Source organism: Coffea arabica, chromosome 6e (assembly GCF_036785885.1).
Source record: "Coffea arabica cultivar ET-39 chromosome 6e, Coffea Arabica ET-39 HiFi, whole genome shotgun sequence".
Classification (NCBI taxonomy): Eukaryota; Viridiplantae; Streptophyta; class Magnoliopsida; order Gentianales; family Rubiaceae; genus Coffea; species Coffea arabica.
This window is the reverse complement of record NC_092321.1, coordinates 12,809,183-12,825,165: the sequence shown is the minus strand read 5'-3', so window position 1 is coordinate 12,825,165 and position 15,983 is coordinate 12,809,183. Positions and strand designations below refer to the sequence as shown.

General features: G+C 37.8%; 2 protein-coding genes and 1 long non-coding RNA gene across 3 annotated transcripts; 2 read left to right on the top strand and 1 right to left on the bottom strand.

The window, feature by feature from the left end:
• Positions 1–4,330: 4,330 nt before the first annotated feature.
• Positions 4,331–8,201, top strand: LOC113697282 (uncharacterized). Its single transcript, XM_027216837.2, has 4 exons — positions 4,331–5,650; positions 6,628–6,698; positions 7,135–7,672; positions 7,765–8,201. The coding sequence occupies exons 1-4, from the start codon at positions 5,519–5,521 to the stop codon at positions 7,954–7,956; spliced, it is 933 nt and encodes a 310-aa protein (XP_027072638.1). The 5' UTR covers positions 4,331–5,518; the 3' UTR covers positions 7,957–8,201.
• A 265-nt stretch (positions 8,202–8,466) lies between these two features.
• LOC113697284 (uncharacterized) lies at positions 8,467–10,148 on the bottom strand. The gene is made up of 3 exons (XR_003449827.2): positions 9,848–10,148; positions 9,523–9,694; positions 8,467–8,743 (listed from the first exon to the last, which is right to left on the bottom strand). It is a non-coding gene; the product is annotated as an uncharacterized lncRNA (long non-coding RNA).
• An 897-nt stretch (positions 10,149–11,045) lies between these two features.
• Positions 11,046–15,912, top strand: LOC113697281 (uncharacterized). Its single transcript, XM_027216836.2, has 3 exons — positions 11,046–11,558; positions 12,130–12,659; positions 14,857–15,912. Exons 1-3 carry the CDS (start codon positions 11,438–11,440, stop codon positions 15,523–15,525), a joined length of 1,320 nt encoding a protein of 439 aa, XP_027072637.1. The 5' UTR covers positions 11,046–11,437; the 3' UTR covers positions 15,526–15,912.
• The last annotated feature ends 71 nt before the right edge of the window (positions 15,913–15,983 follow it).

The window sequence follows — 15,983 nt, the reverse complement described above, 5'->3', positions numbered from 1 at the left end:
TTAAATGACACTGAATTTTTTAGACAAAATTTGCTCTAAAAAATAAATGATGAAATTATTCACTTATCAGTTAATGTGATATATAGTTAAATGTATCAAATTTAGTACTTAACAATTCAATAATTTAATGGATTTAGATTTCAGATTTTATATTTCAGTTTTCAAACATTTGTTTTATCAAACGCACCAAGGAACAAGGTGTTTTATCTGCTTTATATAATAAAATCATTGATGCAAATAGACAATTTTCTAGAGCTGTAGTTTTCAAATTGAGAAAATGACCAGTTTCATCCCTTATATTTTATAAAAATATTTTTTTTGTTTCTCACTTTTTAAATGAAGCAAATGCATCACTGACACTTAAAAATTGAAGCCATTACATCCCTGATGTCAATTTTCAATATGAATCCGGTCATCTAGCAATCCAATTACAAATTTGGGGAGTATAATTGATAGATAATTTGGTTAACTCAATTTGATATTCATATGAAATTTAATGAACCCAAAAAGAAAAACTAAAAAATTATAACATAAAAAAGAAGGATTAGTCTTTTCTACATTGTCATTGTATATACTGACGGTCTAGATACCTATCACATCATTTCAATTCAAATTTAAACACCAAACTTTGTATGTATGGTGTACATCTAAACTCACCAGTGTATATAATAACGGTGCATGAAAAGATTTATCAAAAAAGAAATCCTACTATTTTAAGACAAAGAACGGCCTTTTCATGTTATAATTTTTTAACCTTTTCCCTTTTTTGATTCAATAAACGCCATGTGAATGTGATGAAATTGACCGAAGGATTTATTAATTCTATCCCCAAAATTTATTACCAAGTTATTGGATAGTTTGATTCAGATTGAAAGTTAGACGTAGAAGTGTAATAGTTTCAATTTTTAAATGTCAGGAATGAATTTGCTTCGTTTTAAAAGTAAAAGATGAAAAGAATATTTTTGTAAAATGTGAGGAATGAAATAGGCCATTTTTCCTTTCAAATTTATGACCAGATATTATAAAAATGACTTACATTGCTTGATCCTGGTAATTGAATTTCAATTACTTAGACTAACATTGTTTATGCAGTGCCCTCTATTCCATGTGGAAGACGTCAAAATCGCTTGGTTCATGTAACCAAAGCTGTTTGATCAGTAAATAGGTTAAAGCCAAACAATTCAGAATCTTTCTACAAGAACAGATATTAATATGTCTGTACTAAAAGGAGCTATAAAGTATAGCATCTTTCAAGAAGGATATCTTCCACAGTATTTCAGATTTCAGCTCTGTTGACTGTTTCCTTCTATTCTTTGAAAGGCAAAGGAACGTTCAGCAGCAGACCTACTCAGTCCATGAATATCTTCCAGGACTTTGCTAGAATTGAACCATTCCAGTCCTTTGCTTGGATTATTACAGTTTTGTAGCCGGCTTGAATCTCTGGTGCATGTGTCGTTATGTGTCTTTTCTTTTTATATCTAAATACAAAATTGTAGATTTTCCAAGCTCATAGAATTGTCATCATGTTTTCACTCGTCAGTGTGCCGATTTGCTATCTTTGTCTTATTGATGCAATTGTATAAACGTACTATTTAAGGTAAGTCAGAGTTAAAATGGAAAGATAAAAGCTACAAAATGGGTATCTTAACCTTTTTCCTGTTAATCTAAAAATCTCTTTGAATATAGTCTACCCTATTTTGCAGTTTGAAACAATTTTAAACTGAAGTCTGAAATTTGAAATTTAAAATTTAAATTTAGTAAATTATTAAATTGTTAAGTACTAAAAAAACGATACATTTAAGTATATATCACATTAAGTGATAAGTGAAAAGCTCATCACTTATTTTTTGAAGTAAGTTTTACCTAGAAAATTCAGTATCACTCAATTAATTCAGATGTTCAATTTTTATTATCAAATGCTTCTGAACATATTAAGATCTAAATTCATTAAACATAAGTGCAAAATCAGATTATCAAACAGGACATAAGTGTTAAATTAGATTATCATACGGAATCTAAGTTTCAGACTACCTACTTGGAAATGGTTGGTTTTGTCAAGGATGGACCAACCTATGATCCTATAGATTTCTTTCTTCCAGCTAAACATTGCAATCAAATCCCAGAAATTGTTGTGCAGTTCATTGCCAACCACCAACTTGCCCTACTTACGTACGCTGTTTTGACAAATTCCAGCTTCTTTGCTCATCTGCACGAGTCTTATAAAGAAGAAGACAAGAAGTATGAAAAAGTTATGAAGTTCGTCATACTCATTCCTGTACTCATGTTATGGGCTACAAAATGAAAATGGAAGACAACTTGAAAATGCTTTGTTCCTCGTGCACAATGGTCGGATTTGTACTCGCGCTCTTGAATAAGTTGATTTTAGTCCCCTTTGAGTTCAAGTCACGAATTTTTTTTTTTATTGTTTTCATGTTTACTTGCTTCTGAGTTCTAACTTTAGCCTTTTAACTTCTCCCAAATCAAAAGGTGAAGTTTAATATGTTGCTCCTTTTGTTCGTTTTCCATTTTCCCTTGTGACACATCTTTTGCTTTTTTTTTTTTTAAAAAAAAAAATCCTTTTATTATATTAGAAAACCATCCAAACCCCAGTGTCTCCTATCTTTTAAACAAAATTTGTTTCAATAGCTGCAGAAAACTTATAAGAGTCAAGATGGCTATGCTGGTGCTACTTGAATTCAACAAGTTGACTTGAATTATGGTTCTATCGCCAAAGACAAGGGAAGGATCGGCCATCTCCGTCCATTCTCATTTCCTCAGAACTGAATTCTTCTTCCTCATGAAACGGAGATTGTGGTGATAAACTGGCAATGCTAATCAAAATTTTCCCTGTAACAATTTTCCCATCTGAAAAGGACACCAATTTTGATGAGACTTTTCTTCTCCATGCATGACACCTAAGAAAAAGGAAAGAAAGGCTTGTAGAGAAGAGATTTATTTATTTATTCACACACATCCCACTAATCACTCGAAACAAAACACTAATCAATCCATAAACCAACAGCAATAAAGAAAGAAAAGCCCCTTCAATCAAATTGACCTTGTTGTCAATCTCTCTGCTGGTGCTTGGTGCTTGGTGCTAACTCTCCCAGGACACATATGTCCTAATCACATGCCAAGTTTGATTGAACAAAAATAATTAATCGTGCCATTAGCAGAACGCCACCAAATGGGCAACTACAAATAGACCTGTCTCCCCACTCTCCAGTCACCGGTCTCCACCTCTTCTTTCTCACACCCACGCACGCACACTTCCATAAAGGACAATAAATCCACAAAAGCAGATAGGACTTGAGGACAGAGGAGTGGAATAATGAAAGTGGCAAGGAGGTGGTCTGGTAAGGGGGCTGAGGTGTACTGCTCTGTGTGTGTGACCGACAAAATTGTTACAGGAGAATTCCACAGCTTTATTTCTTTTTTTGCATTTCTGCTCAGCAGCTTCTTGGATGCCACCCCCACCTCAACCCACTTAAAAGCTATCAAAGTATCAATCACCCAATACAAATACAGTAGTTACTGTGTGTGTATATATACATACACACACACACACAGACGCATATGGAAGTTTCTACTTCTACTTCCATGGTGGTCATGCATGCTGGATGAATTGTGCAATTGCATTTAGTAAATAAATTGCAGTTGATCTTCCATACATTTTGGTAGCACAAATAATATATATTTAGGTGGGCTGGAAATGGAGTGCACTATTAGTAACTAATAGAAGAAGTGGTGAGACTGCTAAATTTACATCATGAGATAGGATCCATAGTGGGATCTGGTGAATATCTTTAACTTCAACCTCTGCCTGCCTGCCTGCCTGCCTAGAAGAATTACGAGTATCGAATTTTTTGTAGCATCTATCTAGGCAGGTGGGTGAAGGTGGGGACTCAAGATTGTTTGATGCCACAAGAATTTGAGTAAGTTAGGTATGGTAAATGGGATTTGGTGTTTCACATAAGAAAAGAAAGGATCATACAGTAAGGAGTACTATAATATGGCAATTAGCAGGTCATCTGTGAGACATGTAAGGGGGGGGGGGGGGGGGACAAGGAAGTTACCAATAGGTTTGGCATCTGTAGGTAAGGTAAGAGCAAAACTTAAACTTGATTGCTGCTCATGGTTTCTTCAATAGCAGACTAAAGGGGCACAAACAGCCCAAGTTGTGGATATTGACTCGTTCAATTCAAAGAAGATCGGCATTTTGGTACATGGTGACTCGTGCAAACAAGAAAGTGACCACAGGAGGGGCAAAAGTGACATTTCACAACAACCTGACCCAAGCTATAATATTGTGGAAAAGGCATCACCATCAAAGCAGCCATCCCACAATGCCAAAGCCTACAAACAAGGTACTACCAACAACAACTGCAACACATCAGGAAATACAGCATCCTCCATTCTCTCTCTTACTCCTGCTTTTTCAGCACCCACCTTCTCATCATCTCAGCCCTCATTCTTTTCTTTTCTTCTCCCTCATAAAAGGGGAAAGGAAAAATAAAAAAAAACAAAGAACTGTCAAGCCTAAATATTTATAGAGGGGGGAGACATCAGATCAGATAATAACAAGGCCTGCTCTTTCCCATCCATATCCTATTCCTATGTCCTCAGCAGGAGGGGCAAAAATATAGAAGGAAGATGGAAAAGAGAGAAGAAAACTCCATATAAACAAAGAAAGAAAGAAGAGTCCACACAACCACAGCCACACCACCCACCCATTCTTCCTTCTCTTCTCTCTCATCCCAGTAATGGCCCAGCTGGACCAAAATTTATGTGTGTGTTGAAGAAAAACCCAAAAAGGAGAGAGAATGGGAAAACAATGAAAGAAAGAAAGAAAGAAAGAGGAGATGTCTTCAAATGTCCTCCAACCAAATCCACCTCACCTCACCTCACCTCATGCTCCTAAATACACAATTCACATTTCCCATTTCACACACAACACACACCTCCTTAAAGCTATTACGTTGCCAGAAATACCCTTCTGCAACCCCCCAAAAAATCCCCATCTTCATCACTAGTTCACTGTCTCTCATCAAAAGAACACACACCCAAAAAATGATCATACTTCTACTACTACTCCTACTACTTCTACTAAAGTATACATCATTTTTCCCGAATTATGTGGGCTTTTTGGGCTTTGTCTTGGTCAGAGCTTATTCACAGAGAAAACAGCAAACCAAGCCAGAACCTTCTCACCCTCCTATCATCAATACCCCCCTCCCTTTCTCCCTATTTTATGTCTTTAGCTTACCTTTCTTTCCTTCCTTACACGAGTTGTGTAGTATCATTTCCTTTCTTTTGTCCTTATCTCTTGCTAGTTACTACTACTTCTCCTTTCTTTTCTTCCTTGGTCTCATAAATATTCTTTGTTTCATCTTTAACCGTCTAGCCTCTTTCTGGGCTATACATATTTCTCGCCACAGCTTCCGTGGTTCAATTGATCATTTTCAAGATCAGAACTTTTTCTCTGGCAGAGGGTTGTTTTGAAATTCTCTGTGATCTGATGTCTAAGAAGGCGAAAAGGGTTGCAGGAGAAACATCCCTTCCTCCATATGGTGGTGGTGGTATCTATGAGGACCCCAAGACCAGGCTGAAACATCAGGCTCTCTTGCAGGACTATCAGGACTTGCAGAAGGTTAACTACTTTATTCCTTTTATTTCGTGGATTTTTGTTGTTTGTGTTAGAGATCTATGGAGTTCTGTTACATATGTTTGTGGGTTTTATCTGTGGTGGTTTGATCTGATTTTTGTGGGAATTGTTGGGGCCATATATCCCTTTTCATGATTTTTGTTCTGTTGATGGTTTACTGGTTTGATCAGTATCCTTGGAAATCCCTGTTTTGAGATTCTTGGAGCTGTGCATACCTTGTGACGTTTTTTCTGATTGGAAGAAGTGAGGGTGGTGGAAATGGTTTTGCTGGGGCTTGATGTGTTGTCTCTTGCCGTATAGCTCAGTTTGTACTTTTGTTGAGTTTTTGCCTCCTTACAGACTTTCTTTGTTAGGAGGTGGATTGTGGGCTAATTCATGGTTTTTCCGTGATGTTTATGGCCATCTTATTTGTATTTGTCCTCCCTTTAGGACAAATGGCTAAGTTTATTAGTGTTCTTGATACTTATCCCCCCTTGGTTCTCAGTGTGGTTGTGTCTAGCTAATGAATTGTATGCGTCTTCTGTCATGTTATATTTTAAGTCCTTGCGGTTTTTCCTCTTTGTTACCGCAAAGGGATGCTTTGGTGATGTTTTGATGTCCATGAGAGATTTGAGCAAACCCGCCCCAATCCTCTCCCCAATAAAAAAATCACACGCACACATCTCCCCAAAAAAAAAAAAAAAAAAAAAACCTCTTCTCCTCTTGGTTGGCGCGCTTGTTAGTTATATTACTGATGCTCTGCTGCGTATTTTTCTTGTTCTACCCATTGGCTAGAGTTGTTGGGCTTATAGCTATTATAATCTTTTTGTGGAGATTTTCAGTATGTTGTCCTTAATGTCGGTCTTGATTTAACTGGTTTGCTGCAAGTTTCTCTGAAAAGATCAAGTTAATTTATGGTCCTTTTCAGTCCACTTCTATGTCTGTTGGCTGAGGACTAAAATCATGTACTTCTTGTCTTACAGGATACAGATGACCTGAGAAACAAATTTGACGCTGCAAAACAAAGGAAGCTGAGATTAATGGCTGAAGTTCGGTATGCTTTTTTTTTTTTAATGTTAATTCTTGCTTTTTTCTTTTTGTGGGAATTTGGTTTTCATAACGTGTTATGCATTTCTCTTTAGTTTTGATTTACTTTTTCATACATGTAATGACCAATCTGCTAGAATAGCATGCTGATTAAGTTGCTCTAAGAGCGATTGCGTGGCTTGAGTTTGATATCAATCTTCCAATTAGACTCAGATAAACACACTTGTACTGGAGGAGACTAGACTAAGGCAATTATGTTTTCCATAATCATCTACCCTCATGCATTATTCTTTGGTTGATTAGGCCTAATATAGGTTACCTAATCTCCTAATGCATACATGTGGACACTTTTCTAGTTGTCCTTGTACTAATGCGCTTAATGTTGCGTGTATTTGGCAAATAGTAATTAGCTATCTTATGTGGATTTCTATTTAAAATGACAGGTTTTTACGACGGAGACACAAGTATCTATTGAAGATGAAGTTGTCGAACCGCTTGCAAGAACCGCCATTGAATGTAGAGAAGCAACACAACTTGAATGGTAAGGGTCGCATTTCGCAGAAGAGGGAAACTGCTTTGTTTAAGTTGCCTCCTCTTCCAAAACCCAAACCCAAAGGAAAGACGCACTCTGGGAAGGAAGCCGCTATGAGAAATATCACTCCAATACTTGATTTGAACCGTAGGCAGACATTAGATAGTGGAAAGGAAGCTAACCTTCGTAGTTCAACTCCAGTTTCAGAGTTGAACCTCAGAAAAAGGATAGCCAGTGGCACAGAAGCTTTAGTTCCAAACTCGGAAGCAGCAATCAACTTGAACAAAATCCAAAAAATGCAGGTGGCAAATGATGTTACTGCCTTTGCAAGCAGAAGACAGCTATTTGATTTGAATCAGGATACCAGTCTTATTAATGGCACTAGTCTTGGTGATAAAGAAGCTACAATTTGTAGTCGAGCTCCAACCTTTGACTTGAATGAGATATCGGTAAATAATGTGTGACTGCATTCACTTAACTACAACTTCCAAATGGTATCTATGACATTTTCTAACGGGCTTACTTCGGCTTGATTTTGCAGACCGAGGAAGAAGAACCACAGAATAATTACGAACCTTCAAATGGGGAGAGTAAGGTAGGTTCGATGAGAGGTGGAAATGAAGAGCAGTCTAATGACCTCAAGTTATCTGTGTGTAGAAATGTTGGGGAAGGTTCATCTCGAATTGGGAAGCGAAAAATCTCGTGGCAAGACCCTGTTGCTTTGAGGGTTTGAATGCTCGGCTTGTGAAATACTGTAGAAGATCAACATAGCATTAGCTAGTGGGCTTAGGAAAATCTTGCCCTGCTGCAATAGCCAATATGGAAAATAGCAGCAAGGCTCTTAGACAATGTAGTTATGTTTTCCTCCTCTGTAAAGGAAAATTAGTTTTACATACAGATACCTGTCATGTATGTCATATATATGTGTAATAGATGCTACAGATGGATTATGATAAGGCGATATATGGCTTTTGCTTAGATTTTGTAAAATGTCCGTTGCTGGTTTGACTGAGGAACCAAGGAAAGTTTTGAGTCTTGCTTAATCTAGTTCCAGAAGGTGTCCAGATTTACCTCCTCGTTCTCTATTCCTTTCTGGTACATCAACTCTGGAAATCGAAGAAAATTAAGGTCTTGCTTTCCTTTTCTTGTAGCCTTTTTGCTTTACGTGAAAACTCTAGCCTTTGATGAAATACATGTATGAGTTGCTTTCATAGCGAACGCGCGATTCATGAAGATAAAGTACTCGTCATGCAACACCCGTGCAAAGGAAATATATATAAATACAAATACATTCTTTTCAACTATATATTAGTGACCAGTGCTTGCAAAGGTTTAGGCATTTTTCTATTCCCACTTTCTCTGCTTTGCCTGGTTGGCGAATAAACAAATTGGTAGCGTCTCTTCTACCTGCAACAGGTTCCAAATCCTTCAATCTGTCCATATGCGTGCGGTGAGAGGATTTGTGCTGATCCAATTTTTGGCCGTACAAATTTTGGGGACGGGTACAAACTTGGGAAAACCTGCACAATGCATTGAGTCAGCAAATTAAGCCCAACTCAAAAGGGTGTACGGTTGCTGCTACTACTTGCTACTTAGGGGGGGAAATATGTGATCTTGATCCCATTCAATGGATCTCTGTAAATTTAAGCAAAAACATTCAGGTGATACGTATATATTCCATGGCAAAAATGAAATCTACAGGTATGTTTCAAACTGAGATTAAAAGTCTGCCAAAATTGTTTCTTGCTTGCGAGCAACTTGTTCGAGTCAAGTCGACTGCTTACCAATGGATCAAGCCAAGAAGTTTCAAAGAAAGAAGGGTAGGTCTGGTCAATTGGTCAAAGTCTTGCAGCTTTGGCCACCGGTAAAATCTTTCGTTTCTCTTCTTGAACTGCATTCCATGGTTGGAAAGGATTCTTCACCAAAAAAATCTCTACGTGAACACATTTTTTAATCACCTTTTTATCTCATATATATCAAATCGCTACTGTATTTTTTATAAAATCTCCAAAAAATTACAATCCAAACGCGACCTGATTGTTGCTGCGCTGCTTACCTTTAGAGCGTTAGTTAAATGCTCATAGAAAAGTAAGCGCCCACATCCCCAACAAAAAGCAGAAAACAAATCATTTTCGAGTTTTTGATTGATTTTGAAGTTGTCATCTTTGGCTTTGACTGATTGCCATCCTTTAATTTCATTCAACATCAGGGTATTTTCGTTGTTTTACAATGGTTTAGCGGATAAGAATATGAGGCTTTCGTTCCAGTGTTTTAAGCAAATGAAACCACACATACATACCAGGCTAGTCGTGCAGTTTGAATCAGTACTGCAGAATTTTTAGTTTTAGCGAGGCACATCGGGGTTAGGTGCTGAAGTTTGTATCTGTTTGAAATTCGTTGAGAACCTCTTGCTCAGTTACATCATCACACGGACGCTGAAATAATGCAAGGATGAAGAAGAGTTCCCAAGCCTGAGAATGGGACTCTGTTTGAGTTAGTGATTTGTTCACGAACAAGTTTTTCAAATACAAATATTATAGCTGCACAGTTCTAAAAATATCTAATTCATACAAAATTTAAATACAATTAAAAAACAAATAATCAAGATAAAAAAAATTTACCACCTTCATCTTCTTCCATCCACAACCTATTATCGCCACATATCACCACCCTACCCTCCCCTCCTCCCTCGTCATTGCCGCCCTCCCTCTCTTTCCTACCCTCATCTTTAGAGAAGCACAATTTGGTTGCAGCGAGACCAAAGGGGGATGGGAGGCGGGAGAAGGAAGGAGAAGGGAGGAAAGAGAGAAGAGGAGGAAGGAAGAAGGGGAAGAAAGAAAGATAGGGAGGAGAGAGGAGAAAGGAGCAATGGGCGGCAGTGACAACCACCGGTATTATTTTCAATTTTTTAAAAAATACTTTAAAAAATTGTAAAATATATCTTTAAAATAATAAATTATTTATAATAAAATTTTTTCATATATAATTCCTGAAGTACAATTTTTTTAAAAAAATACTTTCAAAGATATCTAATTCATACAGAAAGGCTCTAGGGATCGGAACACCAACAGTTGGGAAAAAAGAAAAGAAATAGAAAAAAGGTTTATGTACAAGTCTTTCAATGTCGGAATGCGAATAGTTTTCGAGTGCAGCCATCAAATTTCAACGTTCAATGCACTTTTAAGAATCCGTGCATTCAGTAACTAATTGAAGGGGAGACCCAAACGTGCAGCGGTGAAGTTTCCAAACCACTGCTTCATCGTTGATTGGTCATTGCCATGTCGTATAGTCCTGTAGTCACCCTACCTCATTCCTCACTTTTGGTTTTGGATAAGAAAAGGACGGTGAGTTACTGTAATACTTTCGCACCAAAAAGGCAAAAAAGAAAAAAGAAAAAGGTTATTGCTATAGTACTTAAATGCTCACATGTTGCTACTATTGAACTTTGTGGCTTTGGCTTCCAACTTTGACTTTGTGTTTGTGGCCTAATAATGGAAAATTGGAACATGCATCTCTATATATATATATATACTGATATACACTAATCTAAATATTTCATTCGAGGAGCGAGGGATGGATTAGATGATAAGAAAATATAAATAAGAAATTTTGAATTTGAGATCTCATACTTATATTAAAAAAATAATAAATAAAAAATACCCGTCATAATAACCCTAATTAGCATTGAATTAGTATTATGGTATCCACCTCAGAACAATAAATTTCGTACTCATTGAGCTGTTATACAAGGAAGGCAAATCTTTTACATCGTAGTAAGTACAATATTTTCGTTTGGCAAACAAAAAATTAAAAGATTATTGCGTAATACGAATCCAACTTCTTTCCTCTCGCACGTTTTCTCTACTTCTAACAACAGGATATGCATGTGTACGTTGCTTATTGTCTTTCTCACTTGCAGTGGTAGAGTCTGGCATACACGTTCGCCGGCTTCTCTGCCGGAACAAAACCCCCAACCCGTTCAGAAAATGAGGCTCCGATACTACTGATAGCGGCAGTCTCAATTTCTGAACGCCACCTACCTCCCGCCAGAGGCGCGTGTCTCAAACTCCCCCTGAAGTACACGTGTTCCGCCTCTCAATTTTCTCACTTTCCCCCATAAAAGAAACAATTTAAAAGCTCCCCCCCACTTAAATTCTCCAGTCCCTTCAGTTTTAAGTAAAGCACAGAGAGAAATAGGTAGTGGTAAGTGCAAAATGGAATTCAAATATAGAGCTGTGGATGAACCACCGCCACCTCCGCCGCCGCAGCCGTATTACAGACACCCGACGGCGTCGTCCTCGGGCTACAGTTACTTCACTGAACAAGCCATCAGAGGTCCTTTTTTTCCTTTTCGTTTCTTTTCTTTTTTCCATTTTTTTGCTGGTAAAAAACTGTTCTTTGACTGGATTGATTCATTTCTGTAACTGGATTGACTTGTTTGCATGTGGTAAATCTGAATAATTGATTCACTTTTGAGATTAACTTATTGGATTGTTTTTACTGCTCCTGCATTTGCTCTGCATTTATAGTTCGCTGTAGAAAATCTGAAATTTTGATATTGGATTTGTCATGGTTCGTGTTCCTAGACCCAATGCATGCCGCTTGTTAGAGTGGAGAGATTTTTCTTTTCTTTTTTTCTCACACAAAAATTTGGTTTTTATACCCAGCAACTTGTTAACAATGTAAAACTGGCCTTCTAGAAGTTCAATTTTGGCCAAAAGCTGTGGAGAGAGAGAGAGGATCTTTGGAGCAAGCAAGGAATTTTGGAATTGGCTTTCGACATACTTTTAGCCTTTTTCTCTAAAATCTAATTTCTGAAAAGTTTTGGTCGCGATGCAGAGTTTAAACTTAAATTTTACTGATCTGTTTCTCCTCTTTTTTTTTTTTTTGCTTCTGTGTGTTTCAGCGGGCTATAGAATTCCAAGCTCTGGAAGGGCCAATGAGTATTTCAATTCTGGCCCTGGATGGGCCAATGGTTGTTTTAATGCGGATTTTGGACAAGTAAATGAGTACATTAGGAATCGACTCGATGTCCGTGAGGCAATTCAGAGAGAACTTGAGAAGGAGCGGATTAGGGAAGAAATCATTGCGGCGGAGAGACAAGCACTGGAGGCTGAAGTAAGGAGGGAGATGATGATGGAGAGAGAATTAGCCATTCGGGCCAGAAGAGGGCTAGTTGATCCATTTGATAGGTTTTCGTTTCCATTTGGAGGTGCGATGGAGTTTCAGCCTAGAGATGTTTTGTTTCTGCATAATAAAGGGCAGTCGTTAGAGGAGAGAATTGCAATGTCCCTAGAAGAGAGGCTAGGAATGAGGGAGAGACATGAGACTGGGAGACTTGGGATGGTGCCGCTTCAGCATGGAAGCATAGAGCCAAAGATTAAAGAGTTTATGTCATCTCCAGCAGACGTTAAAAAAGACAAAATTGTTATACTGGTCAGTATGTAGTTTTCTATTTCTCACACTTGGATCTGGTTAAGTGGTAAGATTGTTCACCTGCATTTGGATCACAACATTTTTAGAGCTTCAAGGCATGTTCTATCATTACCATTTGATTGTGGTTATAGTCATAAATTGTTTGTATGCTCCGTTTTGTAGAGTATCAAGGTCTGGTTTTTGTTAGTCTTATTAAACAGGGTTTTGTATGTCTAGCCATAAATGCCCATGCAATTGTTTTACTTTCTTCCAACGGAATTTGAGGTTGATGTTATATGTGAGCTTTGGTCCACAAAAAAGGTTGCATGTCTTTTTGGGTGATGTGGCTGATAATTGGAGATCATTTTCCGTGGTGGATTGAAGAACTTCAGTCAGATTGTTTATCAAGCTTTAAAAGAACTTCTCTGACTCACTATTTTGAATGATCTACAGACTTTTTACCATCTCTTCTTGAAATTCAACTTTTGTTATGACAAACATTGGAGAAAGATGTTATTTGCTGGTTACACCCCCTGTAGAAAAGGAGTGCCACCTACTTATTGCTTTTCCTAAAAAACTTGCTGATTATCTCCATTATAACAGATACTGTGTTAAGGTCTTTCAAAATACTGGGGGGATATTCTGCACCTGTTCTGTGCACCGGGGAGGGAGGGTGTTAACCAATTGTTAGACTTTCACATAGATAGTTTCTGTTTTGCACATCATTATCTTGTTGACGTTGTCCTTAGCTGGTCCTGGCTTGCAAATGTCCTTCCATTTTATAATTTCTTTTTGTTTCTATTATTGGTTATGGTTCTCTGTTCTTTGCCTTTGATACTTGTCTCATTTGCCTTGGTGGTAACTGTGTAGTGTTCTCATTGGATTTGGCTGGGAGCAACTCTTCCTTTTGGTGTCGTGAATTCTGATCTATCAAGTTCTTATTGTTTCTGTTTTCATTTAGTACACTCATTTGAAGTTCTGTGTTGTAATTTATGTTCAATAATAAACAAACCCCAAGTTGTATGACTACAGATGATCCAAGGATTTCTTAAAGACAGGATTAAGAACTTTCATTCTAATTGTTGGGTTTGGATTTAATTGGATTCTACTTGTAAATCACGAGCTCAATCTGATATGTTTTACAAGCTGAATCCATCAACTATCAGATCTTGCCCTCCTTGATTAGGATGTTGGTTGTGAATCCTTTTGAGAGAATTTCTTTGGTCATCTTTATATCATACGTTTGGGATTTGAAAGTTTGTTCTTTTGCAATTTAACCATTTGTTATCTTTCTTGATTTTATTGATAAATTCACAGACATGTCATTAGCATTTTGAAATTCATAAATATATGGTCTTGGAGTCATGGGGTGGCATTACAGGTTCTGGGAAGAGCTGCTTTTCAAAGTTAAAATGAAGAGCTATTGGCATTTTTAACTGTAAATAGGTATAGAATTCGGGAGTTCAATGTAATTTACCCCTGTTGGTAATTCACAGTTTGGGGGCGAGAGTGCCATCGCCAGTCGAGGCTGACGTGATCAACTGATCTCAACCATGCATACCTGGTCAATACATTCATGGTTTAGATCAGGAAGTCTCATCACTCATGATTGTCTATTGCACTTTGGCCTTCTGGGATCAGGATAATCAAGCGTTAATAAACGACATTTAAAGTGGAGACTATATCCAAAATCATGCTAGGATATAATGTGTTTTACCAATGAGACTGGTTACAAGCCACCCAACTCTGGAGAGAAATTGAGACTGGGAATTCAATACAGTCGTTGTTGGAAGCTATGTTTCTTGTCATCATGTGACTTTTAGATTTAGAAACTGGTTTAGGCTGTAATGGCATGACTATGCTTACTGGCATTTTTTAGATAAGTGAATGGAGCTAAAGCTGGCAGCTAAAATAGTACTCGGAATTAACTAAAATAGATCAGGGCCTGGCCTGCTTAGGAAAACAACTTCTGTTCTGTGCCCCTAGTCCTCTCTCTCTCTCTCTCTCTCTCTCTCTCTCTCTAGCATGTATAAGTGGTGTTACTCTATTCAAATAGAGCAGATCAAGTCTTTTTGTTCAAAGCTAGATGGCCAATGGATGGTACACATTTTGCCAGAACACTTGGTTTGATCTAAACTAATAATTGTTGTTCTTGTCATTTCCCTTTGTACTTAACAGTTATGGACTTGATTATGGATTTTTTGAGCTCTCTACACAGGCTAAACCTGATGCATCACTTTTGGGAGCAAAGCGGAAAGCTGTTCCACCGGAAGAAGAGGGTGCAGGTGACCTCTCAGGTGGAGTTTCAAAGAAGAAAGTGGAGGAGGAATGGAGTTGTGCGCTTTGTCAGGTTAGTGCCACAAGTGAGCGGGGCCTGAATGATCACATCCAAGGAAAGAAACACAAGTCCAAAGAAGCTGCTTTGAGGGCGCAGAGGAATGGTAATAATATTGGCATCGGCACATTCCCCAAGAAAGACATCAAGCCTTCAGTGGAAGTTGCTCATAAGATCAGCTCAGAGATGGGACTGAAATCAAGGGGAGAACTGTCGCAGTTTAATCAAACTAGGGAATCTTCGCTTCAGATTAATTCAAGTACAGAACGGACAAAAGAAAATAATGTGTCAATTTCGGAAGAAAGTGATAAGACAGACAATACAAGGAAGAAAAACTTGGGAGTTCAGAAAGCCCCCAACAAAGGGCAAAAGAAGAAGAAAATATGCACATTTTGGTGTGAGATGTGCCAAGTAGGAGCCTACAATGAAAGTGTGATGGAAGCACATAGAAAGGGGAAGAAGCATATGACCCGGCTTCAAGAAGCTGATGAAGCTACCATAGGAGATAATATAAATAATGAAGATGCTGATGGGGCTGTGTTAGGAAGATGATTATCAGGCAGCGAGAAGACATGATAATGGTCTTGACTGTTATATTTCAGGTTAACCTTCTGCATAAATATCTAGCTGCTGAAATTGTTGGAGAGATGCAACCTGATTTCCAAAGGCAGTAATTCCAGTTACTGTTCCCGCCCCGACAACCCCCCTCCCCTCCCCCCAAAAACCCCATCCCCGGTCATGGCTGCAATTCAAATGTCTGTAACTTTAGCTTGTGTAATTTTGCCTAATGTAGCATATTTGCCATGCTGTTGAGATTTAGCTGTAAATAACTTCTAAGATTTCAGAAACCCCAGATTGGTTGAAATAAGAAACATAACTAGTAGCTAGGTGTGTTTGGATTGCCATTTTTCAAGTAAAAATTGTTACGTTTTTCGTGAACACATTTTGCAATCACCTTTTTTCCTCATATATATACAAATCGTTACAGACTTACAGTAATTTTTTTTATA